Genomic DNA, 27,822 nt, shown 5'->3' on the forward strand with positions numbered 1-27,822 from the left:
GCTTCGTGTTTTCAGCATTGACGGCACATTCCTGCTCAGGCTGAGGGCTGAGCACTCCCCCCGGAGGAACTGGCGCTCACCTTACCTTGTGCTTGGCACACCTGCAATTGCAGGAAGGAACAAAGAGCTTCAACGTGTAAATTTAAGGAAGCCAAACCAGTAGCTGCATCACGCTAAGCCTGATCAGTACCAGCAGCGCAGCTCCTCCTAACTGGACTTGCAGGTTAAGACCAAGCAAAGCAAAATCAAATTTCCCTCCATGTTGGGCTCCCTGGGAGACTTTGATGTTCATTTCCATCTCCTCCGTTGATGGGCTCTCTATGTTGGTATCCATACGGTCTTCCAGTTGAAGAAAACAAAAACTTTTAGTCTAGCTTGGACCATGCTTTAGAATAAAATGTAAATGTACGCGGTTTGTGTGCAGGCCTGCATTACTTGCACACCCTGAGTACCTGCTTTGCTTATTCTAGACTGTTCGTTTTTGGGAGAAGGAGGGACGGAATGCTGGCTCCCTCCTGACATTATTCTGGGGATGAGAATAAAATATACACAATAATGTGGATGATCGGAAAGGACCTCTTTGATCCCGTAGAATTGAGTGACTTTCAAGTGAACGAGTCAGGCAACTATTGCACTGATAGTGCTGTTTTCCTCTGTCTCTAGAAGGTATTAACTTCAGCAGAAAAAACACAAAAACTCTTTCACGAGTAGCCTTATGATATTTGCATAATACTTCGTGGTGAACAGTTTTGAAAAACAGGTTGGTAAAGTAGGGTGAAGTTCAAAGCAACCAGTTGCTCTCTTAAAACTGCTGGCCATCTGGATTTTATCCTTTTACATTCTCCTCAGAAGGATATTGAAGCATATTTTCCAGAAATGGCTCACTGGTGTTTGAGATGTCTCATAGGTACGTAGATAAGAAGGAAAAGATTAATATCACTATAGCCTAATTCTAAACGAGGTATCAAGATACTTTTCCCCAAAGCACTTTCTAACCACTTATTCTGCTAGCTTTCTGTGAGTGCCTTGAGAATGTAGTATAGCCTTGGGTTTATCTGCACATGGAATCATTCTTGAAGGAAGCAGATGTGGTTTTTCTTGTCCATAAATAACTTCATATGTAAACAAGCTCTTACTGATACTTTACAAGAATTGTGGGAAGACACGGTAAAATATAAATGTAGATTTACAGAAAAGATTTTTAAAAGCCTGGTAATAAATGACGTATTTAAGGAACTGACAGATATCTGCTAGAAGACAAATAAATGGGACCAACAGATAACAGTGAATGGAAGCTTCCTTCAAGATTTGCTGCTTATATAAAAAATTCATATGAAAAAAGGCAAGGTAGGCATTCAGAATTCAGCAATAAGTACCCATTTATGGTCTCATTTTCATGAATGTTTTCATTTTCACAACCTCAATTCATAACCAGCGAGCTACCTGAGCACATACAGATCGCCTCTTTCCTCTCCCCAGACCCATTTGTTTGATCCTGACTCTCTTCTCGTGGGCACAAGACTTTGTGATAATAGTAATAAACAGATTCTCTCTAGAAAATGTCCATCTGCTTCTCTTCTGTATATGAGCTACTGCAGCTCTTCAGACCTGATCTTTAATCCTATTTATATAATCTTTATTCTGTATTATTCCTCACCTTGACTACATAAATAACTTGAGGAGAAGATCATATAATAAATATTATTCACTTTATTATAAATATGCACAGGTAAATCGGCGAAGGATACTCCGCAGTATGAGCTAATGTCCTTTCCAGAATGAAGGCATGCCCATTAAGTAAATACTTATTGCATGGCTTCAGCTTAAAACCCGGTGCAATTTTATCTGACTTTCATCTGATTTTAATTCAAGAATTTGCTTGCATGTGTAAAGTCATTTCAATTAGTTTCTTCCCATTATCTCTACAGCCCTGTGAGTAATTGTGGCTGTCTGTGAAAGAGTATGTGTTAATATTTTGTTAGACAAGATTGTAACAGATGACTTTTTACTCTGATTTTCACAAACTGATAAACGTGATAAAGGGTCACTTTTCCAAAAAGGCCAGTCTCTCTGAACTTGCGAGCCCATGTGACAAGCAAACAGGGTTCTTGATTTATAATATTCCATGTGGAACGTTTTGTGATTAGACTCCTAACGATGATGAAATATTGCCATTAATACACAAGGAAAATAGCCAGAAATTTTATTTCAAATCAGAGCAAACAGAAGATCTGCCCACGCCATGACATTTGATGCCAGGCTTAGTTTCACCTGATCAAATTTGTTTCAGTGAACGGCAAATAAAAAAATTACAAACATAACATTTTGGTTTAAACCTTTGACCTTCGTTCCCAGAAAATCTCTGTTTTTTTCCATTAAGAAGTTTATATTCAGGATGGAAGAAAGTGGATTAATATGCCACCAGTCAGCAATCTGTGCGTGTAGATCCCTTTGGTTTGGAATTGTTATTGAACTGGTTCACTGCACTCCGCATAAACTGTTAATTCTCTTGGTAGGGGAGAACACAGACCTCTGTTTATTCTGAAAAACTTGTGAACTACTGTAATTCATTGCAGATTTATAGTTTCACCATCTTTAAATTGATGTCGCTTTTTACAAGGAAATGAACAGCCAATTTTTTTTAACAAACCAATGCAATTTAATGCTTATAGAATTTATCTGCCTGTGGATCAGCAGCATAACACAATTTTAATTACACCTGCCACACTTCACTGAATCCTCTCATTCTGTAGCAGAGTCTTATCAGAGTAAAGGTCCGTGAGATGTGTTGAGCTCTGCTGAGCCCTAAGTCACAAGCCTTGCATTCTCATCATTAAAAAAAAAAAAAGAGCCAATCATTTACACTTCTGTCTCAGAGGAAAGTGATACTTATTATTATATAGAGAATTAATGGAAAATACAAACTACTAAGTGCCTCTGTGGTTAAGAAATCAAGTGCAAAACCTTGTAAAAAATACAATTAGAGAAAAAGGAAGGAAGTGTTGAAGCAGGTCAGGAACGCTATATTGAAATCATTATTGTCAGTTGTTCGTTATGTATTAATTCATGGCTAAATGGGTTTTACTACTTTGTTTGCAGTGCAGATGTAGTTCTCGGGCAGTGAGGCTTTGTATCAGACCACTCGTACTTAACGGCAGTGTTTTCTGAATATAAAGATATGAATTAAGTGCAGCTGCCTTTATTGATGTATCTAAGAGGGAAGGAAACTACTGAAAGGTCATGGGCAATGGCAAAGACCTGCAAGCGCTTCTGCAGCTTCTGTCCCTGCGCCTTGTGAAACACAGAAGTGCCGTTTCCTCACAGCAGTCAGAGAGGCGGAAAAGGCTTCAACATCTACACTTTATGGCTTCAACACAATTTTTCCCTATTTCAAAATAAACAAACCCACAGAGAGGAATTATCTGTATCAAGAACTATTTTCCTTTATTGCATTGAGATATACTGGAGGCGTTTTTAACAAAGGCTATACAACCTGTTTGCTGAACTCCCTTTCGTACCTGTTGAGCCTATAAGTCTACTCCAACGGAGTAGCAGAGGTCGTGATTCCTCTCTGGTCTGGGACAAGACGGAAAGATGGGCTGAAAAGAGAGACGCAAGGGAAAGGCTCAGCAGTTCCCTGGGCTGCTGGGCCTCTTACCAGTCCCTGCAGCTGATCCTTGGAGATTTAGTTTTGTGGGAAGGGAAATATTTCAGGGGGAATTTAGGCATGGCTTTGGCATGCGTGGCGTTGGAGAGTTATATTGGTGTAAGCTGTTGGGATGTAGGAAACAAATCTGAAGCAAAGCAGGCTTTGTTAGTTCTGTTACTTAGAGCACTGTTTATTTTCCTTTTTTTTATATGTAGCTGTTGACTGACGGTAGTAGTTCGTCTTTCCCTTAGAAGAGTAGAAATACATGTACAATATAGCAATGAGGAGGTAATTTCGAGGAGGTAATTTCAAGGAGTTCTTAGGAAGATTTAGTTAGTGATTTTCATTTGAAGTATGTCTGTAAGCGACTGGAGAGAAGACAACCTGAGACGGAGATCTTAATTGATGTGCTGTCATCTACCGTTCTGCACTCCTTGGCATATCTTGTAACGTCTCCAAAGTCTGACAGCAGAAGTAGTACGGTACAGTGGTACGGTACTTTTCTAAGTTAGAGATGGACCAAGCACAGACGGCTGAATTGCATCCTGTACAGCCTCCCAGTTAAACAACTATGGAATAATTTCACCAATACCGCTAGATTTTTTCCAGATTTACAGTGAAGTAAACAATGCTGTGAATTTTGGATTTTCTGTTTACGCCCTCATCATCCATCCCAATTAGTGGGTTTTCTTTTTGACACTGCGCCAAATTGTTACATTCATTTTATTATCCTTGCAAAATAACGTTTTCTACATCTGGAAGGGGGGTTTATATTTCTCTTTTTTAAGATAGCCTTCTTTTATCAATTTACTTGCTTAAGATAGTAAAGGAGTCAGATATTTGCTATGCCCATTTCGTGTAAGCGGAATAAAAAGATGGTTTCTAAGCAAAAAGTTTACAACCTACATAAAGAGAAGAAACAATCCTGGCAATGCTAATTAAAAATACGGCAGCACAGGTCAGCAGTACGGGCAGTGTTACAGTCAGTACCTCAGTGCTTAATTATCTGCATTCGTCTGGTTCTGTGTAGGCATCATGATAAAGTTGAGTTTTAAGAAGGATTCTGACATGATTTTGCAGGTGTTTACAGAGAGTTTCTGACAGATATGACAAGAAAAGCTGAAGATACTTGTTTCAAAATTTGCAACTCAGTAATAAAGGCTGTCATCATTAACAGAAGTCAATGATGGCTTAGTAGAGGTATGATTATAAGTAAAATAGAGAGAAACTACAGTTTCTCTGAAAGGGTCCTGAAACAGAGACTTACAGCTTACGTGTGATGTAGGACTGGGAGGTCGGTGGAAAAATGCAGCATGGCATGGTCAGCGTGAGGAGCTGGGCTAGATTATCTCTGCGAAATTATCTTCACAGAAGCTTTTTGAGAGGATATGAAACAGAGATGGTGGGATTCAGTAAGGCCAGAGGAAAGGGCGTGAGAATAGTCAGGAGGAAAGCTGATGAAAGCTGCTTACATGTGAGAATGGTTTGGAAAAGTCACGTTTGGACTTTTGGTTTGGACTTCAATGGTTTGGAAAACCGTCATTTACTGAGACTTTACAAAAAATTGCAGCAGAGATGAAGCTTGCCACTGTCCCAGAAAAGGCTACAGTCCCACTTAAAGACAGAAGGAGGGGTGGGAGAAGATCGCCAATGAAGGGGTTTGGATGCTAGAGAGAAACATTGAGGAGATCTCTTCTGCCTGGGGGGATCTGAAGCTGACAAGTTGGCATTTGTGAGATGTATGAAACATGGACAAAAATTTCAATTTGATGGGAAAAAGTCAGTCCATCAGTTTTTCACACGCATGTGTTGGAAAGCGAACTGAGTTTGTGTTTGTGGAGGACAAGAGAAGGGTGAGGACAGAAGACCTCTCCCAGGTTGCTCCAGAGAGCACGAGTGGGACATGTAGAAGGCAGGCAGAAAAATACAGGAGGCAGAGCCATGGGAAAACAAGATTCTTGAGGAAACTGTGTTGAAGGTAGCTGAGAGTTGAAGAAATAGAGAAAGAGTAGTTGGCGTCAGCGTTAGCCAGACACAGGCCATTTAAAATGAATGAATCTGGCTTTACTGATGTGCAGAAAGTGGATGCTGAGCTGGAGAGGATGAGACCCAAGGCACCGGACAGGGAATTCTCTGAGTTTCCAGACAATGGGGAGGTCACTGAGGTTCATGGTGGAACCGTAGTAAGTAATGAGAAATGATTTCACATTTTAAAGGGAGAAGTCATAGTGATTCCTGTACTAGAGAGCTTTTATTCAACAGTTTTACAAATTTATTCTGATGACAGGACAATGACATAATTGGGAACATCTGTAGCATTTGTCCAGGCAACGCCAGTTAACAAAAGATACATTTTTTCAGTTGAGTTAAATATACCAGACTGTTTGAAAGTGAACTGGTGGTGGGAGCAAGGGGAGAGAAAAGCGGGTATCATTTTCATTTGCTAAACAAGTGGAATAATGATCTTTAGAATTCAAGACAGCAGCTATTGAATTTTTTATTCTGAGATACCATAAAGGATACGGATGTACAACAAACACAACTCCCACAAAAGCAGCTGGGTGAAAAAGGCCCACTGAGATGTGGATAACTGAATTTCCTCTTACAGAAAAAGTGATTGGCAGATCAATAGCCAAAAAATCCAGCTCTTGAAAAACCTGTGAATGTTCAGCCACAGCTATACTGCAGATCTGAGTTCATCTCTATGAGTGCTTCTTCCCCTCCTAGGGGCTCAAGAACGACTTTATTAATCTTTCTTGACCTATTGACCCTTACATTTATTTCCTAGAATATGGATTTACTTACTTTTGAGAATTCCGAGGTAGTGTACATGCGCACATTTTCTATCACGCTCTATATACAATGTAATGTGTGGAGAATTGATATATACCCTTTTTCCTTTTGCTTCTTTTAAAAAGTGCATATAGAGGGTGCTGAAAGGGGAAAACAATGATTTCTTGTTCAAAAGCAGGTCAGCTCAGGAACTGAGCAACCAATTTGTAAGCCGTGAGACACCGCCAGACGTAAGGCTCCCCTCCACGACCCCACCAGACGCTCTCTGTTCCCTGCTCTTGTTGTGCTCTGATGTTGACTCATATAACACATCTCTCATGCCTGCAGTAAATCCCCAAAAAAAAAAAAGTCCATTCTCTTTATCGGGTTTTTGTTCGCTGGCTCGCAAAGGTTAGCACAGGCTACCCCAGCGCTGAACTCGCTCCCCACGAAGTACTTAATTGCAGTAAGTTATGTTGCCTCCGCACTTACAGCTGTGTCCTGGTGACTGATGGCACATCACCTTCACCTCTGTAGCATCTTTAAGAAATTCTTCAGACTGACGCTTCGTGCTGCTACCTTGTGACTGTTCGCTGTAAATGCAGCAGTGCCCAGTTCGTATCTCCTGGGGTTCCCCTTCAGCATACCTCTGACCTAGGAAAATACGTTGTTTTCATGAAATATGGGTGCTTGAGATTTTTTTTTAAATTGCCTCTGAAATTCTGTTACCTGGTAAAAAGGTCTTGTAGGTTGAGTTAACATTTTCACTTTATAATTTTGGCAGTGCAATATAGTACAGTTGAATTCATCAGGTTTTCCTGCTTTGCTGTTACAGAGATTTTGAGGGTCCCGGTTAAATCATCCTATTTGCAGACTGATTACTAGGGAGGGAATGTATTACTCCAGGTTTAAATTATCTTTCTGGGAACAGATTTTAATCTTTCCCTTTTTTTGTATGGAGTGGAAATATTATCTCCCATTCAACTGTATGTTTTCAAGATGTTTTATATTTTCATCTGTGTTTAATGAAGCAAGTCAAATATTCCTCACTTTTTGCACTTTCGAAATCGGTAGAAGTAATGTCTTTTCCTGCTCTTTGTCGGGTAATTTCTTCAGGAATACAAGGAAGGACTGAGGATTCGTTTTACTTTTCTAAAAGATAATCTGAGCATGAGCTCTTTTCATGCATGAGCTGTGTTTTCCTATGTTTGTATAGCATTTAGCATGATGGGTGAGTTAGAGGTACCAACTTCTCAACTATGTAGTGCTGGGATTTAGAAATTCGGCAAAGGGTCGAAGTCTCTGGTGGGACAGACTGCGCTCGGAGCTGCTTGCTTTCTAATTCAGCACAGTGATGTTTCATTGCTGCTTTCTGGGAGTTAAAATGCTCTTTTGTGGGAGCCCCTGTGTGCTGAGCTCCCCACAAGGCTTCAGGGCTTGGGATCTGGAGCACACCGGGCATTCCCCAGCAGCTCGGCCCCTGCTCCTCAGTCCTCAGGGACAAGCGAGACTGCAAAACTGTTTCTGTGGCTCTGGCTAGGACAAGGTGCTCTCTGCCCGGCATGCGTAGCAGGTACTTTGAGTCAGGAGCCTGAGCATCTGACATAGGGCTTGGACTCTTTTCCAGGAGCCATTGAACTAAATTTGGATGATTTAACACCTGACCTGGGGACACCAAAGTACTTATCATGCTGAAGGTCGTATTTGATCACTCTAGTCCTGATGGATATGAGAGCAGAAGACAGCTCGAGGGAAATCTTCTTTATTTTTATGAGATACCCTAGGATTCCCACCATGCTTGTCGAATATATAGATGAATGTGTAGTGCAGGGAATGGGTTCTTTTCTCCATGTCTTGTTTAACAGAAAATAAAAAGGATCTATATCTACACCATATGAAGAAATGCAAGGTGCATTCAGCCTGCAGAGCTGCAGACACTGCTTTCTTTGGCACCGGGTGAAAAAGGGACAGGAAAGAAAGACAGAAGGAGGAAGAGAAGTATTTAGTCCCCATGTGTGACGCTGCTTAGATAAATACTTCCCAGATGCTCTATCATACCATTACCTACTACGCTCAGTTGTGGTCTGCGGCTGCATATGCAGTTTTGGTTGAACTGATTATATTTGAATAGCAATCAAAATTACATTTTCTGCAACAGGACACTTGTTTTCTTATCTCTTGTTCTACAAGCTATTGTTTTTCAATGAAACCAACACCAGCAAAGGTCAGGGTTTATGCAATAACATCAGCTGTGAGTACAGAGAGGGAGCTGGGATAGAACCTGGAAGCCAGCCATTAACCATAGCAAGCTCTCTTCCTTCTTCTCGCAAGGTATCACTTGTTCATGAAAGAATCTCAACATCCTCTGGATGTACCCTCTCCGTATACACTGTTGGAAATGTCTAATGTTGCGCTTAATAACAACATCCCATTATTTTCTATCTCACAGTTGTCAATAAATCATTTGTTCAATGAATCAGGCCGTGTGAACTTGTGCTGGCAAGATTGATTTCTGCGTGGCATTTCTTTAGGAAATGAATTAAATCTTAGAAAGAAAAATGTGTGCGCAGTGGCAAAGTGTACTTTCACAGAGAGGGTATTTATGATGAATAGAAGGAAGATAGAGTACACATGCTTCAAAGAACACATTCTTGTAATGATGCACAGTACTAATATGATCTGAAGTAAAGATGGTAAGATCAGAAGCTTTCAATGCAGGATGATTACCATTTCCTTTGAAAGCATTATTTACTGTAAAGTCCTGAGCTACTTTGAGAAATACACTGAGTTCTTTCATTGTAATTTACATAACTCCTTATTTTTTTGTCTTTCCTTGGTATCTGTCAAAATAATTGGGCTTTCAGCAGTGCTTTTTACAGACAGGTGGCTATGAATCCAAGGGTGATTTTTTCTCTTTACTGCCTGCCTTTACGACAGCCGAAGGAGGCTCCTCTCGCGTTATTACCTGTATGGGAGTAGCTCTGTGATTCTGCCTGCTCTGCACAAGAGTGAATGTGTGTGTCCTTCACCTGTTGATACATAAATGCTTAAATCCAATCTCCTCTTGCTGTCAGTGAGGGTTTCAGGAAGAAGAAAAGAAAAAAAAATTCCCAGTGACTTCTCTAAGATTTTTCTTAACACTGTAAGCGCACTTCTCTTGTGTTCAGTTACTTAGAGCTATAGCAAGTGAACACAACGTTTTCAAAAGCTGATGTTGGTAAAAATACTTGAGAACTTTACCCTTGAAAAATGTGTAAAATTTAATTCCTCACACTGGAAGGCTTTTTACTGTTCTTATGTGGGAACGTGGTGGAGAAATGCCTGTTACAAGAGTGCAACCCCACTGTCTCAATTGCAGTAGCTTAGTTTGAAAATATTGGGTTGACTTCCAAATCCATTTTACAACCAGTTAGACAAGAAAATACTATGCGGTGAGCTGAAATCTACACTCTTCCAATTTATCAGAGTATAAATATCAACTAGTCCACTCGATCTGTATATAATGTAATTCTTTCTACGCATTTCACCCTCACCATGGAATAAAAGAAACGCTGTGTTTTGTAGAACAGTCCTGATAAAATAGTAGTCAAACTATCAAACTGTGTGAAGTACCAGTGAAGTACCAGCAGATCACTAATGTCTGCTTTTTCCCCACAGACTTTAGCCAAGTTTAAGGCAAATACTTTCACTTATAAATAATGTTGATATTTAAGTAGTTGTGCTTGAACCATTGAAGTATATCAGCAGGTTTTTTTTCTCAGGGCCTCGGTTGGCTTTTGTTGTGTTTGGTTGTTGAAATACACATCTGCGTTTCTGCTAAAAGGGAATAGCTCAGAAGTCTGTACAACTGTAGGTCATTATTGGTCTAAAGGATGGACTGTAGTTTACAGCCCTGGGACAGGAGAGACACTCTGAAACCCCCTTCCCAGTCTATAACGTGTTACCATGACTTTCATTTCTCCCCTCCCTCTCCACGGAAAGGAGCCAACCTCCCTCATCACTGACAAGTCGACATCTTCGCGCCGAATTCCTTCAAAGCATTTTACTCTCACACCTATTTATTGGGGGAAAAAACAAATTTGGTACATCAGTCTCTCAATATGACTGCTTTTCTAGATAAATGCCAAAAAGTACCCTCTAAAACCCATTTCTGTACATGTTTGTATTTACACTCCTAAACATATCTGTACAAATCCATTGCGTGCTCATTATTGGTCAGCATCTCTTGCCTAGAAACCAGGTATAAAATGACTTTGACCTCCCTAGATAAAAAGCATCCCCTCGTGCCTTGGCTTATTTGTGAATCCACGCTGAAAACAAGGACTTGGCAGCACCAGCAGCGCAGCTCTGCCTCGGCTAGCCAGAAGGGAATGATAAATGAAGAAAGATGAAGAAAGCAATCTTTGTTATTTAGTACAGGACATAACTGTTGTGGTTTACTTAGGCAGTTTTCAGCAACAAAATGGATATTTGGGCATCACTGTTAAAATGTTTACGCCAGTTAGCGGCCCCAGCCTGCACAGATTACTCCACAAAACGCTGCTCCGTTAATGCCCATTACAAGTGCTCGGTACCTGCTCAAGTGTTTCTTTTCCAGATGAAAGATTATCACTAGAATCAGGGGAAACATTAAAGCTTCCTCAAAACGAATTACTCAGAATAGTCTTAATTGGCCTAATAGGTAAATTTATCCAGCTTCACATATAGGTTTTAGCATCAATTAGTATTACTCATACATAGTTTTACTTATTTGGATTTACTCATCCAAATTTAACATCGATACTTTAAGCCATTCCACAGATTACTTTTTATACAACAGCTGGTTATCAAAATTACTGAATCCTTTTGGGACCAAATTTATCAACCAAACCTCAATCCTCTATTAGCCACACAAAAATCAAACCACCCAATTCTGCCATCGGCTGTGACCCTGTGACCACTTTGGGTGGCCGAGGATTGAAATCTGGGACAAGATCATCCTGAAGGATAATTGTGGGGATAGTGTCTGACTCTTTCCATTAGAAAAGCAGAATTATGATGACTAAATGTGCAGATTTGTAGCTACCAGCCATGATCGGTACTAGGAAGTTCTTTTTAATCCTTTCCAATGAGACACACACAAAACAGCCTGCTGGTTATTAGCTTACAATAAAATAATGCAACTTTGTTCCTTTAATGTAATGACTGCTTTTTCTGAAAATGACACGGGTAGCCAATACTGTACTAAAGGCCTGGCAGCCTACAGATATTTTAATGTCCTGCTTTTAATGTCCCAAGAACTTGTGGCAAAATCGGAAAAGTCCATTCCAGCTCTGTAGTGAATTAACACAAATAATAAAATTGAAAGGCCCAGAGTGTGAGAAGATATCCTTGCATCTTTAAGGAGCATCAAAGGAATAATGAAATCTAAAATGCACAAAGGTACGTTTGGAGGGAGATTGAAGAATACGTGCAAAAAGTCTTTCGGTGTACTGCACCTGGAGAAATCAGACTCAACTTTCAGTTGCACCCGAGTAAATTCAGAATCTTGGAAAAGCAGAATCGGGCCCATAGTCTAATTTTAATAGTATGGTCTCAATATACTGAAATGGGGGGTATGAACTGGACGGACTGATAAATGAAATAATCTAGGCAAAATAGTGGTTTAATTCCTGAAGATGCCTCTGTACGGTGCAAGACAAACCTGTCGGAAGCATGGCCTCGGTGTTCCTGTAGTGTTCCCAATTAAAAAGCTGCCACTGGGAAGCTGCTGGTGTTCGCGCAACATAAAATTTTTTCTGGAGGTCCGAATCCTCAGTTCTACAGCATGCCTTGCTGGACCTTTTACAAAATTTGTTAATTGCGAACACTTGGAGAGCATTGATCCATGGCCGCTCTGACTAAATCATTCTGAAGAACACCAATGGGGGCTGACGGGCGATGGGTCTGAAAGAACCGCGCCACAGCCACATTCAAACGAGTGCCGCCGCCCAGAACGCTGCTCTTTCCTCGCCTCTTCTTTCAGCAGGTACGGTTCCAGCTATTTAATTTTCTGCAGAATGACCAAAGTTTAAATTAGCTTCAGATTGTTTTCACTTTGGCTCAAGCCGTCAGCAAGTAAGCATCTAGGCCCGGGAAAAGGAGTCTGCTTCCCAGCCAGCCGTTTCTCCTTTTCTTTGCTTTTTTGCTCACGGACTTGTCTGTGCTTTGGGGGAGATGATAATAATTGCTTCTACAAAGGCTTACAACTACCCTACAATACACCCTGTCAGCCTGGCCGCTTTCAAAGCTTTCTCAGCCACAGTTCCAAATCTGTCAATTATTTAAAAAAAAAAATACCAAAAAAACCCAAATTCCTTTCACACAAGCCATTTTTATCTTTTTCAGGATTGCTCAGCTTATGGTTTTCATAATGCCACAGGATGGTTTTGATCTCACTTGCTGCTTTTTTTTTTTTTTGTATGTTAAATATTTTAATAGTGCAAATATTTTAAAAAATCGGGACATTTTCAATAAGTCATATCCTTGAATACACATAACTCAATCCTCTCTTTGAAAGACTTTAAAAATACACAAATGCGCATGAAGGGTTGAGAAAAGAATTGACACTTCTTTACATGATTCTTCAAAATACGCATTAGTAGGAGATTTTTGCAACTCCATTCCACACTTTTTGAAGTTACTGATTCCCACAGCATCTAAGTGGCCAGGTGCTCATTAGTATGTTCATCTCATACTTTTCTTTATACTGTTAAATGAAGTTTTTTTGCTGTAGGAGGTACATGTCACTGTAGGTAAACAATAGACAGTGGGTCTTTTGAGTCTTTTTTTAACTACAGCCTTCCCTGACACTCAGCTCAGCTTAGCTGTCGTCTTTTTAATCCCAGAGAAGTTTGCTTTGTGCTGTAGCATCACCCCAGCTCTTCAGTCCAGAAGCAGAGGCCATAACGGCTGAAGCATCAGTGACTACCTCAGCAAAGAAACCAACGCTTGGTAAAAACTAAGCCGCTCCACCAAGCAAGTTCCTGAGCACCAATGTTGTAAGGGAAGAGGTCCTCCCTCATTTCACACCCAGCGAGGGTCTCCCATCACCTAGGGAGTTTCCACAGTCCCAGTTGCTCACCCCACAGGAGGCAGGTGTCTGACCAGAAGCCCAGCCCCTGCTCGTGATGCACCTCCCTCACCTTCAAAGTCACCTACAGCAAGAAGTACATTTCTAAATGCCTGTGTCAGCGTGATGCATTTGAGCATCGATGAACCAACCCAGACAAGTGTGTTTGCTAATGTACCGATTGCCGTTCACTCCTGTGAAGTTAATGACACTTCACTGGTTCCAATGAAATCCTATTCAGATCCTAAATCCATTAAAATTTGATTATCGTAATAGGTTGCGTTTCCTTAATGAAATTACTCCTTCCCTTGATTGTTTCATATTGCCCTGAATGCTGCGTTCCTGCGCTGTATATCCTGGCGGGATTTATGCGTTTCTTGATTTTGCAAGGTGCAGTAGTGTAGAGATAGTTCTGATTTCCTTCCAGGGGATCTTTGCAATCCACTGGGGAGCTGTGTTGTCTCATTTGCATTTTCTTATTGAATTTCAATCAGTTTTCCCAACAATTTGCTGGAGGAATTCCCATGAGACATCTTCAAATGCTCCTAGCCCCATGCTGTCCAACGACTCCTCATTTTCTCTTCTAGGGTTGTCTGTGTTTTCTCATTTAAGAATAATGCACCACATGACAACATTCTACATTAATGAAGCCCTGGTGGTATCAGATGTGGTAACATTCAGTAGGGAACATAGAAAATAAGTGCAGGGATATACACAGAATAAAATAAAAATCAGCTGATGTGCAAAAAAGTTAATGAGGGGGAAAAATAGTTTCTGCTAGCATATGCTGACTCATGAGTATCTCTCTCTCCATCCTGCTCAAGCATGGGCAAATTGGATTTATCTATCACTTTGCGAGGCTCCCTGAGGAAGCGAATAAAGATGGAGGACTCCAGAAAAATGAAGTGAATCTATTCAGTTGCTTCCCCCTGGTTTTTTGTATGATAGAGTACCAGTTCCTGGCAAAAAGGAGTCTTTCCAATAAATTCCTGGGTCAGTCTTGCCGCTTCTAGGCAGTATCCTAAATCACAGCGGGGACTCTGAGAAGGATGTGGGATAGGTTTTTTTTTTTTCCTATGGGAAAGCAGATCAGTCATGGTGCTCACCAACCCTCTGGAGATGCCCTGTGATAGATACACACAGGCTGTGTAGTAAGAGCACTGCTTTTGCATTTCTGTACAACGTTTTGCACGTAGTTTCCTCAGGTAGCAGCGGTGATCGTTACCCTGAGAGTTTGGATAGCCCAGACTTTACCTCCAGAATAGGCATCTACCAGTCCGGCACATTTAGATCTTGCTAGCCATAAAAAGAATACCTTTTCTCGTTAAAGCAAACACAAAACCAATAATCATCTGGGAGCTCATTAATTTTGAATTTGAGCAAACTTAGAGAGATGGAGTAGCGTCAGAAGAACAGAACTGTGTAAAAGAAGCAGTTTTATCCTATGACCCATGCAAAAATTCATGCATTTTAAACGAGTGGTATCAAATAATAATGAATATCCCTGTTTACTATGATACTTTACAAAAATGATCTACTGCCATTGGGTTTTTTCATAATTCAGTTTAGATCCATCTGTGATTGCACAAGGAACGGTAAAAATCAGAAGTCTCTTACATCTCATTTCATATATAGCCACATTTTCAACTTATTTTTTGAGAAGCGTCGCATGTGCTTATGCTCTAACATAGACATTCTGTGAAATCACCTTATGTTTTTACTTTTTCCTCTATATATAATCTTTTAATTTATGTTCTTGGCTGTTGCTTTCCCCCTGTGATTGAACATAAATAGATCTGCCCATTTCTTCTCAAATACTGTCAAATTGCTAATTTTACTACCTGAGTTTTGCTCTTTCAAGCTCAAGGCCATTTTCATTATGGAAGCTAGCAGCTGCCCTTATCATCAACAGCTCGAGTTATTTCCAGCTATTGTAATTCAGAACATTTTTACTGAAGATGAGAATCTAAAATTTCTCTCTGTTCAGCCCTAGAAAGTGGAGCAAAGCAACCTCCTGGACGTGGAGAAGTTCAGCAGGTTGTGTTAACCCGTTCAGCTGTGGCTTTGGAAGGTGTGTAGGAAACAATTCTGTCTAAAACTCAAATGTACACAGTACGGTAGCCTGTATTCTTTGCCTAAAAATAATCATCCCTCAATTACCTCATTTTAACCCCGGTGAGTTTTGTTGCTGCTCTTAATTACTCTTCAAGTTTTGCTTATTTATTGTTTCAAATGCCTAGGAGTACAATATCTGCTAAGCTGTTCGCAGCAAGGTCAGGGATGTGTGAGAACCTCCCATGGACTGTGGGTCTGCTTTAAACACTGCTTTAAAATCAAACCGGTGTTCAGTTTTGCCAGGAACTCGGAGAGGCCTCTTGGAAAGACTGGCCAGTGCTTGACCAGCCGCCACCACAGCTGGCTGGAGAGCCTTCTCGGAGACTCGCCGCAGAGGGCGCTGGGCGCGTACGTGTGTCTGCCCCATCCGGGACGTCGGTTCCCAGGAGACTGCAAAAAGCAGAGAGGGAGGGAAGAAGGAAGGGAGGCAAGAGGGGAGATGACGACTCTAGGGAGACTTTTTTTCATCCAGAGCACAGCATGAACTTCTGGAAAAGTCCATTCAGTCAGACATTTTTCTTTGCTCTCTTTTAGTTTTTAGTTGATATAACTCTGTTCCTCCTTTCCGGGGATAAGACAGGATTTGAATGGGAACATTAGGGTGAACTGGCAAATGAATTTTGGGAGCCTAAGAACCATGCAGGAGTTGATAACATTTTCATTAGTACCTGACGTGGCCAGAATGTCATGAAGGACGTTACTCCCGCAAGCCTTCCTTCCCAGTTCTGACAGACCCCCAGCATCATTATAGTTCGGATGTATTTAAAATAAGCCTTCAGGCTTCGTAAGAACCTGGCAAAGGGTTTTCACGAATAATGCGAGCACAAAAGGAACTAGCGTTAAGCACTATGAAAGCAGATGTACGCTTTCCCTGCAGGTTTAGAGAGTGAGCTTTGTAGCTCTCAGCCTTTGTTTGTACAGTTCTAGCTGAGCTTTGTGTTTTAAATATACCATTTTAAGGAAGCTTCAGATCAAAGCCTATTTCGTCTTCCCAATAATTCAGCTGCTCCTGTAATCATCTCAAAGCCTGAACCGCAGGATCTTGGCATCTGCTGCTATATTTCTAAGACAAGGCAAAACAAGTGACAGAAGGATCAGAGGTGGTTATCAGCGTAGGTGTCAACCCTGTGGAAGAATAGCCAGCGAATGCCAAAAATGCAGTACGACAAATACGCTCACAGAGAACTTTGTCGTGAAATGCTGGTGACTGTGGGAGGGGTTTTACATGAAAGACCTTCATTTATCGAACCGGGAAGGCATGTTTGGAATGCAATACCTTTCCTTATCGTAATAGTAAACAATCTATTCCTTTCTACTTCATAAAATTATTGGCATAATACTTCATTTTTTAAATGTTATAATAAGTTGCCGGAGGCCTCAACAAGAAGAGCAAATAAGAGCATTGCATCTGCCAGGCAAGAGGGTTAGCGCAGCCCTGAATTTATCTTGATGTTTGCTTTGAAATCAGCTGCCGCAGCAGCAGCTTTTAAAACTCGGTTTGTATTTTGCATGGCTGGGAACAGACCCACTCCCTGAAGCCTGAAAGATGATATTTATTTTTTTTTTGCTTTGCTTTTAAAGCCTATTGTGATAATGCACACACATATAGACACAATTATAGCAGGGTGAAAGAACTTGTTGATTTACCTACAAGAGAGAAAATGTAGTGATGTTTGTCAGAGAAAGCATGATTAAAACTGCCACATTTTCTTTTTATACAAGGAATAATATAAAAATCAGTACTTAGTGCAAAAGATGAGCATTTTCTGCTGTCAGCTTCCATGCTACGATACATGTACGTCAGGCATTTTTAGTGTTATTACAGTGGTTTTAAATATTTGGTTTACCATATAACTTTGTACCCGATTGTCATGTCAGTCTTCAAAAATAGAAAAATGAGACCTTTTTTTTTCTTTCTGAATTGTTGAAACTATGCTTGCCCTGTTTCTAACCGGAAGAATATAATATCACTATCGGCCAATGTCATGTAGGTTTGTCCTACATCACATTTTAATCAAAACTAAATGGACTTGTCCTCCAGGCTTACAAGACAAATGACTGAACTGCTTGTTACGACTAATATGTCTTACAAATACAGTTGGGTTTCTTCTTGTGAGCCGAGCAGCCAGCAAGGCTGGTTTCCGTGAATGCATCCACTCCTCCTTGCTGCTCAGGGAACTCCCAAGTCTGACATTTCAGACTGTGGATCGAGATGGGCTCTCTTGCAATGTTTTCTGGTTTTTATTCGCATTCAGTGGCTGGTCACCTCGATCACGACACGCTCACTCTGCTCCGTGGCAGGACACGTGCGTCTTTTTCAGCAGGTGACTCAAAATCAGTGACATGTTTCTAAGCTGAATTCTGCCATGGCAGTTGGAAACGGCACTAACCTCAATAGCTAAGTATGCATTTTTTCAAACCTTTTACTTTATTTCTTTTTTTTTAATTTCTCTGCATTTGCGGTTTCCTTTCCCCTACAGTACAGAAACAGTTGAAACTAGCCCAGCCCTGAGGGAATGTTCACGTGCTCCACTTTGGCATTTGGGGAATAGAGAATTTGCTCCTCGGTCTCTACCTAAGAGACTATTTCATGACAGTAATATAATATGAATCCAAAGAACCAGTTTCTCCACATGTAATTGGTAGTAATGCGGTACTATTTGTAAGAGTGATTATAATAATAATGATAAGGCAACAGATATGTGCCACGTAGATGACAGATAAGTCAAATGACATAAAAGATGTTACCCACGTTCTGCGAATCTGGTTGCATAGCTTGCTTTTTGTAAAATACGTTGTAAAATATCACTGTAACTTTTTTTCTGGACAATATGGGCTCCTTGCTTGTCACATACTACCAGAACGTTATAGCAGCAAGTGAGAGGTTAAAGCAGTAATGCGGCGATGTACTTCCTTAGTACTAAGTTTTCTTTAGTTAACTGCAGTATGAGTTATAAGGCTTGTTTTCTTAGTGGCTGGAGATGTGACAATATTGTTTTGCTAGGCTGGAGTAAAAATGGGATGTGAGAGAACATTCACTATTGATTTAATCTTATGCTTCTACAGGTAAGTTCAGTTTTAATGTTGATTTCTGGCCCTGAGAACTTCTGAAAGTCCCTCCCTGGGAGAGTGAAATTAAATATTATACTGTTAATTTTCACCACCAATATGTATAGATTAGTATCTGTAGAGCTGAAAAAGTCCGTAATGGAAGCACACCTATAAAAACCTGAGCCTTTACAGCATGCTAATGGCTTTCCATTAGGTCAGATTAATGTTTTCTGCTTGGTGAAAATAGGTATTTAGCAACAGCGCTTTCAGTTTGTTAGGAATAAATAACTGCTGGACCAACTGCTTCACCCTTGGGAATAAATCTGCACTTTCAGTGCTTGCTATTAAATCACTTCTGCAGGGTGATTTGTAACATCTGCAGATTCCGATCTGAGGATGTCGGTTGGATCCAGCTGCAAATAGATCCCCCTCCTGCGATCGCGCTGCCGTGACTCAGAGCAGTGACAGATTCTGCCACCGCGCGGGGTGCCACTGCCACGTCATGCGCAGGGCACTGCGCACTCTGATCAAGTTGACGAGCTGGACGTTAACCGACCTGCCCCACCATCCCAGTTCGTAACAGCAGCAATACCAACCCGCCGCACGCAGGGAAGTCCTGGGCTGTGCAACGCATTCATCAAAGCCCATCAGCAGTGAAGGATCCGGGAATTACAGTTATATGGGGACCTGGTATCAGAAGGCTGCTAAGGCAGGACTTTCAGTGACGTCGGCAAAATAACGAGGATAAAGTCTTGTGGTTTTTCCCTTTTTAAAAGGTGTAGGAAATGAAATGAAGCCAGATTCTCTTATCTTGAAGAAAATACACACAGATGTGAAAATGGATGTTTGCATATGTTTGCACTTGTGTCTTTTTCACAGCAGTAGAGTTTTAAATGGTTGTTGGCAGTTGACTGGACAGATTTCAGTTGCTAGAGAGGGGCTACGGAGAGGTTCCTCCCTTGGTGTTTCTTTTCATCCCAGATTTTTTAATTAGTGCTTCAAGTCATGTCAATATCCATATTATTTGCAACCTACATATTCTCTCCTTATAGATCCTCAAATAGCAAGAGACCCATTATCACGTCTGTTCCTCCTACAGCCCTATTATTCTCGTCTGAGAAACGTTACTTGAAACTTCTATTAATAGTAAGGAGGTACATTTGCACTGTATTTTTCATGAAGAGGTTTCTTAAACGTGCTTTATAACTTATACTAATGCAAATTTATCTGTGAGGCTGTTAGATCTGGGGCTCCTCAGAGCTATGCTTCCTAATTGTTTGATATGTAACTAATGGCCTCTATCGCCAGCAATAAATCATTAAGTGCTCTGGTTCCTAGACACCCCGCTGGACGCCGGGCCTGACTTTGTGTCTATTAAACTCGTGCCCGCTGAATGTCAGTCCACTTTGAAGTGTCTACAGCAATGTGTCCCAAAACAAACAAATTCCAATTAGAGACTTGTGAAAATGTTCAAATAAAATAAGTGAAATAGAATGCACTTCCACTAGGTAGAGAGGCAGAAATTTTAACCGTGCATGGTAGCATTAAAATAAAATTTAATAGAAAAAAATGTAAAATAATACTTTTTCTATTTTAACGTGCAGGAGAAAGTAGGATTGAGGGCATGAAATGCTTTAATAGAAATTTAACTGAACTTTGCATTAAATTTTTGAAGTCTTGGGAAGAAATTTATTATTCACTACATATTAACAGCACAGTTGGTTCCTGTTTTACTCATGAAACAGCAGTTATTCTTGTGAAGAAAGACTGCAGTCCTAGGAGGGAATCTCAACATCACATCCACTGTTGCATCATCCTTAAGCAACTTAAGGAATATCTCAGTGATTCACAAAAAAACTCTCCGGTATGCAGAAAACTCCAGTTCTGGTCTTACTGTCAAGTTGTGAATTCAGAGGGAATTCAGAGTGAATTCCACAGGAAATCTGCAGGGTTTGGGGCATTTTTGCAGATTTGTTGGTGAAAATAAGAGAAAGCATCATCCAGGGTGCAGGTTTTAAGACTGAGAGTGAGTGAATGAGGCAGTCTTCAAGGAAGCTACGGCATAGAAGAGGCTGAAAGCCTTTCCTGGTCCATCAAAATCAAGAGAATTATTGTTACGGAGTGACAGGAGGAGACGGGGGTCCTGTGGCTGTTTGAGCAGCTGCAGGCTATATCCGAGCTGGTGTAGGTCATGGATTGCAGCACTTGGGTACTGGCAGAGAACTGATTTAAGCAGGAATGTACGTGTGCATGGTAAAAGCTGGTTCTCCACATGGTTAGCATTATAGACAAGCAAAAAAAAAATATATATAACAACTTCATTATGAATGGCATTTTACAGATCCTGACATGTTTGATTGGCTGGACTATGCAGAGAAATCATTTTGAGTCTGATTTACCATTAATTAATCTACTTCTTTTCCACTTCCACTGTGCATTTAATCCTGTTTTCTATTGCAATTTAAAAGCCTGGATTCAAATTACCTCAGTCAATGCAGTTTAAACCAAATGACCGCTTTGCGAAATGAATGAGGGTGCCGTCAGTTTGGCAGTGGGGTGGCCATCCTGCGCCGTGCCGAGGCCGGGAGAGGAGGCGAGTGTGCTCCGAGCCCCTGCCCCGGCACTGTGCGCCGGCAGGGTGGCATTGCAAGTTTGAGAGCAAATACAGTGTCCCTCAGAGCATTTGACTTGCCTTGGGTTTCTGCAGTGTCTAGGGTTGTCTTTGTATTTGGAAGTACACAAATCTGAATGAGGAAAACAGCCCTAGAGGGTATTTTCTTTAATACATATATTTTTTTCTCTGTGACTTGTTGACTGTCTGTGAAGCTCAGTGTAGAGACTACAGAAGGCACGGTGAGGGTGTCAGGAAGGCACAGGAATGGGTGTTTGTAGTCTAGAGCTCCAGCCTTGGCTTCCTAAAGATGTCATGTGCCACAATAAATATTTAGTAAGTATCAGGTTTGCACAATAAAACTACGTTACTCAGTTCTTGGACAACTGAATCCTATTTTTTCACACACTTGATATAATAGTAGTCAAAGCTGTGTTTACGTGTGCAGTTTTGACTGGGGATACATTTGTGAGATCCTCTGAACATATGGATAACCTGTCACGTAAGCGGCATTGGCTAAACAACACTTAACTAGTTATACACTGTATTTCTCTTTTTTCCCTTTGCAAAATTGACTTTCAAAGGACAAGACGGCTACTTGGCAGAAGGAAAGAAAAGATACTGCCTACTTTTAATTCTGAAAGATGTTAGATTATCAGTACGTTCCTTCTCAGAAAATGTTTGAAGACAGGTTATTGAAAAGAAGGCTGTTGTGGTCTCTCGTGTTGCTGTAGTTGCCTAATAATATTTTGGCAAAAAATATGTCTGATGAGAATCAGCTGATGACAATTCAACAGGGGATGCAAGAACAGCATCTCCTATCCCATGTAAAAAAAGTATCTCCCTCAATTTTAACATGTATTTAGGTGCCCAGCTCCTGTTGAAATCACTGCATGATGGAAATTTCTTTATCTTTATGGATCTAAAGTCACAAAATAAGAAATCATTCATGCCTGTCCAGAGCTAGTTCGTTCCTGAATATTTATTACCTGTAAAATTGGTTTTCTTCCTACCCCCTCGCCCCTTCCGGCAACATCTCCTGATGGGGGCTTGTTACAGGCAGGATGATGGAATTTGTTCTGCTATTGCTTGTGTTGTGATTTTTTTTCTGATAAAAGACTTTGTGAGTAACAGGCAAGGAACGACAGCGGCGTGAGGTGTTCCTTAGAGAAAAGATGGCATGGGTAGGCTCAAGAATCCTGTCACTCTATGAATTTTGCCTTAACTTGCAAAGATAAGCTCGTTTTCCATGTTTCAAATATAATGTTAATGGAAGTGAGAAAATAAAGTGATAGGCTTTTTCAGAAATGTAAGCCACTTTACAGTTAATATTGCGTCGTCTTCCGTTTATTTACATTAATTGTTGGGGTTTTTTCTTTAAGAACTGATTTTTCCTTACCTGGACTCAAACTTATCACGATAGTGATCTTCGTATTTTTATCTTTAATGGGAAAACCTGTCAAACTCTTTCAGCATTACAGAAAAATGGGGAAAACGTTTCTTTTTCTCCCCCTGCCCCAAATGCTAGTTTTTACTTTGCAGTTAAAAAAAAGCTGTAATGTCCTGTTTTTAACTTCGGAGTTATTTCTGACCCCAAAAAAACCCTGTGAAAACAAGCCAATGCTCACCACAGCCATTGAGATATCAGCAAGTTCGTTGTAGTCATTGGAATCGTGAGTTTAACTTGGGAAGACAAGCTGGGGGGACTCCTTTGTTCTTCAGTAAGGTGGAAGGAGGAATATTATAATGTGCAGTGAATTGGAGAAGACATATTGTCGCTTGCCCTGTGAAGGATGTCTGCCTCTATGGCATAAAATCTTGCTCTGTATTCCAAGAAATGTCATTTAAAATGTAGAATGAGTGCACAGCAGGAATAATAAAATTGTCTGAGCATGTGAATTTTAAGCACTAAACATGATACAGAAACGAGAATATCTTTTCTGACAGAAACTGGTGAGTAATGCAGCTTTCTTCCTTCAAAATAGTCGCTTCAGCTGGACATTAATCTCTCGGCAGAAAGTTTTGGAAAAATAAGATATTTTTCAGTAAAATATGATAAGAAAATAAATGTTTCACCTAGCTAACAAAATGGAATTGACAACCTTCAGAGGTGGCAAAGTCTCATTTACAGTGTAACTAGTGCAACATAACAATTTTCTTCTTTATGTGTATAAATATGTATATGTATTTCCTATTACTGTGATAATAGCCTTATACTACGGCAAATGTGGTTATAAATTATTCCTAGCATCTTGTTCGAGTAGTATGTCTAGGCAAGTATGTCCCTCCTCCCCATCTGTTTGACTGATATTTTTCTCTGAGATCCTAAAAGGTGAAAACATTGAAGTTAAGTAGTCGCATAGCTCTAATTGAGAACTGCGGTAGCTCTGCGTGTCACTTCTTCCATCGCAAATCATGCCAGCTACTGAGGAGGTCCTTCAGGACAACTTTTAATTCATAATGACTTATATTTTCTTTTTAACTTGCATCCTTTTCCCTCTCCTTCTCTGGTACTTCAGAGCTCTTAATGAGAAGGATTTTACAACCATAAACAATATTTTTATAATAGACTACCTAGAGAAAGGCTTTCGCTGCTGCTCTTGACTCACTCTGGTGCTTTGTTCTTTTTCTAGCTTGCACAGACAAAGAACTGCGGAGTCTCGCTTCGCGGCTAAAAGACTGGTTCGGTGCTCTTCACGAGGACGCAAATCGTGTCATCAAACCAACAAGCTCGGAGACGGCACAAGGCAGTAAGAAAACACCTTTCCCTGTTGAACGTTGAGTGTTGTAGGCAGCTTCCCAGCCTGGGAGCGCATTCTGCTGAGCACAGCTGTTAGAGCCACCATGTCGTGTCAAGCAGGTACCAGCAAATGAGCAGGGACGCGGGAGACCTGATCCTGCAAATAAATCGCTGCACCGCTTTCTAAAGGAGCTGCACTCATTCTCTGCTCTCTCTGGCCCAAACTGCTCTAAAAACTGGCAGTCAGAGACAAAGAGACCTTACAAGTTAATCAGGCAAATAACTGTGTCTGAAGGCCGAGGAGGTCACATCTACACCAGTAAATAAAACTGCTCGGGGACTCTTCTCAAGCCCTGAGGTTAACTAGCATGACATAGTTCTTGTCTGTACAGTTGAAATCCACAACCCTCCAAATCAGCGTGGCTGCATCCAAATCACTTCTCGGGGGTGGAGCGTGGGGTATGCTTACCCCCCAGTTTATGGCCAAGCATTTTCTGACCCAATGTCAGCGGCATGAGCCAAAAACATGGCATACAAGCATAGGGAAAATTACGCCAATGTTGGAAATGACTCTCTTCAGTTTTATTTTGCAATTTCCTGCTAACACCTTATATAAGAGAAAGAATAATAAAAACATCCACATTGCAGCCATGGAGCTGGAATAGTTAAATGGTGTGGAAAGCTGGAATCTGTTGTGTCCAAGGTATTTAATAGCACCATCTTTGCTTCCTTCGATGCTTTTTTTTTAAGAAAGGAAGAAAATGAACAGTTTAGAGGACATTTACTCTCTGTGGGTTTAGCCAACATGACTGATTTTGATGTCATTTACCCACCAGGGAGGGGAAAGATTCAGATAACAGCATCAAAAGAGGTCATGTTCATCAGAGAGCAGATGCGAATTTATTTTCTGTAAGGACTCATTAATCCTTTTAAATAGTATGTCTCAAAACGCGTGGGTCCCTGGGTTGCAAAGTAGGATGTGCAAGGTTTTTCTAGGTGTGTGACTCAACCCTCACTTCGCTGCCCTGGTGCTCTGGGACAAGCTGTCTAAGCACACACCCAATTTAAAGGGTTCGGTCAACTGTTCCCTTTTATGGCTCTTTTGACCCCAGTGCCCAGTTTCCCTGTACTGTGAGACGGGAGAGGCTAAAGGTGCAGTAGAGCACGTCAGGATGAGCATTTACCATTGGTTCATGTCTCCACAGCCGCTCTTGTGCTACTTTTGGGCTTGTGTAGCAATAGATTGCTTCTTCCAAAAGACAGAATATGCCACAGTCCATATTGCTCAAAACCTCATTAATGCCAAGTAATTGTATCTTAAAACCAGGTGGTCAAGCAGCTATGTTCTGTGTAAATTGTCTTTTTCATATGTCCCTTACTTTACACAGTATTTACGACAGAGTCAGTATCTTTAAAACAGTATGTCCTACTTATTTCTTAAATGGTGCTCCAAAAATGGATGTTACCATGCAGAGGAAGCCAAACCATAGTGCAAAAAGACAACTGGATGTACAGCTAATCATGGCTTCAGGATGTGAATTAATTCCATTTCAGAAAACACTGGAGACTTAAAAATTTGTCTGAAGTCCTTTGTGTCCAGAACCACGTGAAATCTCATTTCATCCGACTCTCCAAAGGATGCTTATCATGCAGATGAGCTTACCATAGGCCAAAGACCAAATTCACGCCCAAAAGGTGTTGGGTCTTTGGTTTTTTTTTTGCTGAAGCAATTTCAGTGAGAAAAACACTCCTGGTAATTCTACCGTGTTTGCTCTGATTCACGGAGGAGCTGTTATCTCTTTTTAGTTTAGTTCGATTCCTGGCAGCCGTTATATGAAAGGCTGCCTTGATGATCTTAAACACTTGATCTCAGCAATGTTCGTTTTTAGACTGTTGACTGAGTTTGGCACATTTTCCTATTTTCTTATGTGTCAGTTAAAAAAAAAAAAAAAAAAGAAACTTTATGAGTTAAGATGCCTGAATTGTTTCTGAATCTCACAAAACTTGGGCTTGTTTTTCTTTTTAAGAGTTTGCAACAGTATCCATGAATTAATCTACACGTGCCAAATTCTGCAGCTCCAGTTCCCTCTGGTAGCACTGAAAATACACACAGAGTAAGGACAGCGGTATTTGCCTTCCTCCAACTTCAATCATTTGTAAAAATAAAAGACGTCTTAAGCAGAGCTCAAAATTCAAAGCAAAGTTCACATACCCAAGCTGAAAAAAAAATGTACGTGAATCCTGGCAAACAGGAGACACACGGCTCTGGAAATGTGCTCTGATGTACACATTGCCCTTTTTTATTGCTCTGCATGTGTTGCCCTCCTCACCAGGCTGATCACTTCATTAAACTGAACTGGTTTGGTTATGCACGTAGAGTCTTAAAAGGCATGCACATCCTCAAAGTAATCCATTTTGGGTATGCCCCTGTGGCGTTAAAAGGAACAGATGGTGGGATGCGATGACTAAGATGCCTCAGACACGTCAGCTGTCTAGAGAAGGTGTTCCAGCAGAGATTTCTCTATTCAACATTAAATTTTCAAGAGGTTACTGTGAGTGTAAATAAGCTTTTTGAGTGTATTAAGTTCACCCCCAGGTGAAGAAAAGAAGTACACTCTTTTTTTTTCTTTTTTAACCCTCTTGAAAGGAGAGGGATGAGGGCAAGTGTTTGTGTTTGAAATCTCGAACCTACGTTCAATGAGCTATCTGCCAGATCCCAGCAAACCACCGTAGGCCAGGAACTTCGTCTTCTGCAGGCTTTGTTCAATTGAAATCTCCTCAATAAATAATATGAGCAACTCAGGGGCATGCTTTGACATAAGGAACCAGTAAAACTAATTAGGTAATAAGAACAGATTCAAATTGCTCCTGAGCCTGTTGATAATTCATAACATTCCCGTATTGTATCTAGATAGTCTCTTTGGTTGGAGCGGGAGTTATTTTCCTTTTACTAGAGATCTCTGCAATATAAAGGATTTTTTCTGGGGAACATTTCTTCTCCTCCTTCCTTTATTTCAAGTAATGGGGGAAATTAGGTTAATTATTCCCTTGTTAATTTAATTGTAGTATACTTTAATAAAATAAAACTGGCTCATGTAAGTCAGCTCTTGAAGGGGGAAAATAATTTTATGTGCCAGAAGGTGTGTTTATTTTTAATTAGGATTTTCACTTAAAGACTTTTTTTAATTTAATTCCAGTTTAATTCAGAGGAGGTGGAGCGGTTTACGTATTAATGGGATATGAGACTTTCACATGTAGGTCAGCAGTTTGATTTCCTTCCAGGTCTATAGTGAATGAAAGTTGTTAGGATGCTGAACAGCTGTCAGTCAGAATGAGAAACATGATGGTCTCAATCCAGGTCCTTGAGAGCAGGTGTCCAAATGAGGGCAGCCACCACCACAACTGACATTAATTGGCATCTGTGTTGGCAGCCCCTGCCAAGGAGCCAAGAGCAGGAGGGATACGGAGCCTGCACTGTTCTCTTGCTTCTCTCCGTAGGCCCCGCAGGGCTGACCTGACGCACAGAAAGATGCAGAAAAGTTCTCACTGAGGCTACTGATAGGCCAGGTCTGTTGTGCTAGAAGCCCAGCCTATTAACCAAGCACTTAATCCATTGCAGAATTACAGTATGTGGTTAAGTTCATCCAATATATTGCATCATATTTGTAAGCAAGTGTATCAAAAGTCTCCAAAACAGCTAATTCATTCAGCATCACTTGGCCCAAGTTGATGGGAGCATGCGACCTCCCAATGAAGGCAGGTGAGCTCCAAGAACCGTTTTCCATCAGCTGCCC

General features: G+C 40.8%; 1 protein-coding gene across 1 annotated transcript in view; it reads left to right on the forward strand.

Annotated features, from left to right (window-relative positions):
* SPOCK1 (SPARC (osteonectin), cwcv and kazal like domains proteoglycan 1) overlaps nt 1-27,822 on the forward strand; it is a 311,679-nt gene that overhangs the window by 269,206 nt on the left and 14,651 nt on the right. Inside the window, exon 7 of the mRNA XM_063349571.1 lies at nt 23,922-24,038. Coding sequence (XP_063205641.1) covers nt 23,922-24,038 — 117 coding nt within the window. The remainder of the gene's footprint in view (nt 1-23,921; nt 24,039-27,822) is intronic.

Source organism: Chroicocephalus ridibundus, chromosome 11 (genome assembly GCF_963924245.1).
Source record: "Chroicocephalus ridibundus chromosome 11, bChrRid1.1, whole genome shotgun sequence".
Classification (NCBI taxonomy): domain Eukaryota; kingdom Metazoa; phylum Chordata; class Aves; order Charadriiformes; family Laridae; genus Chroicocephalus; species Chroicocephalus ridibundus.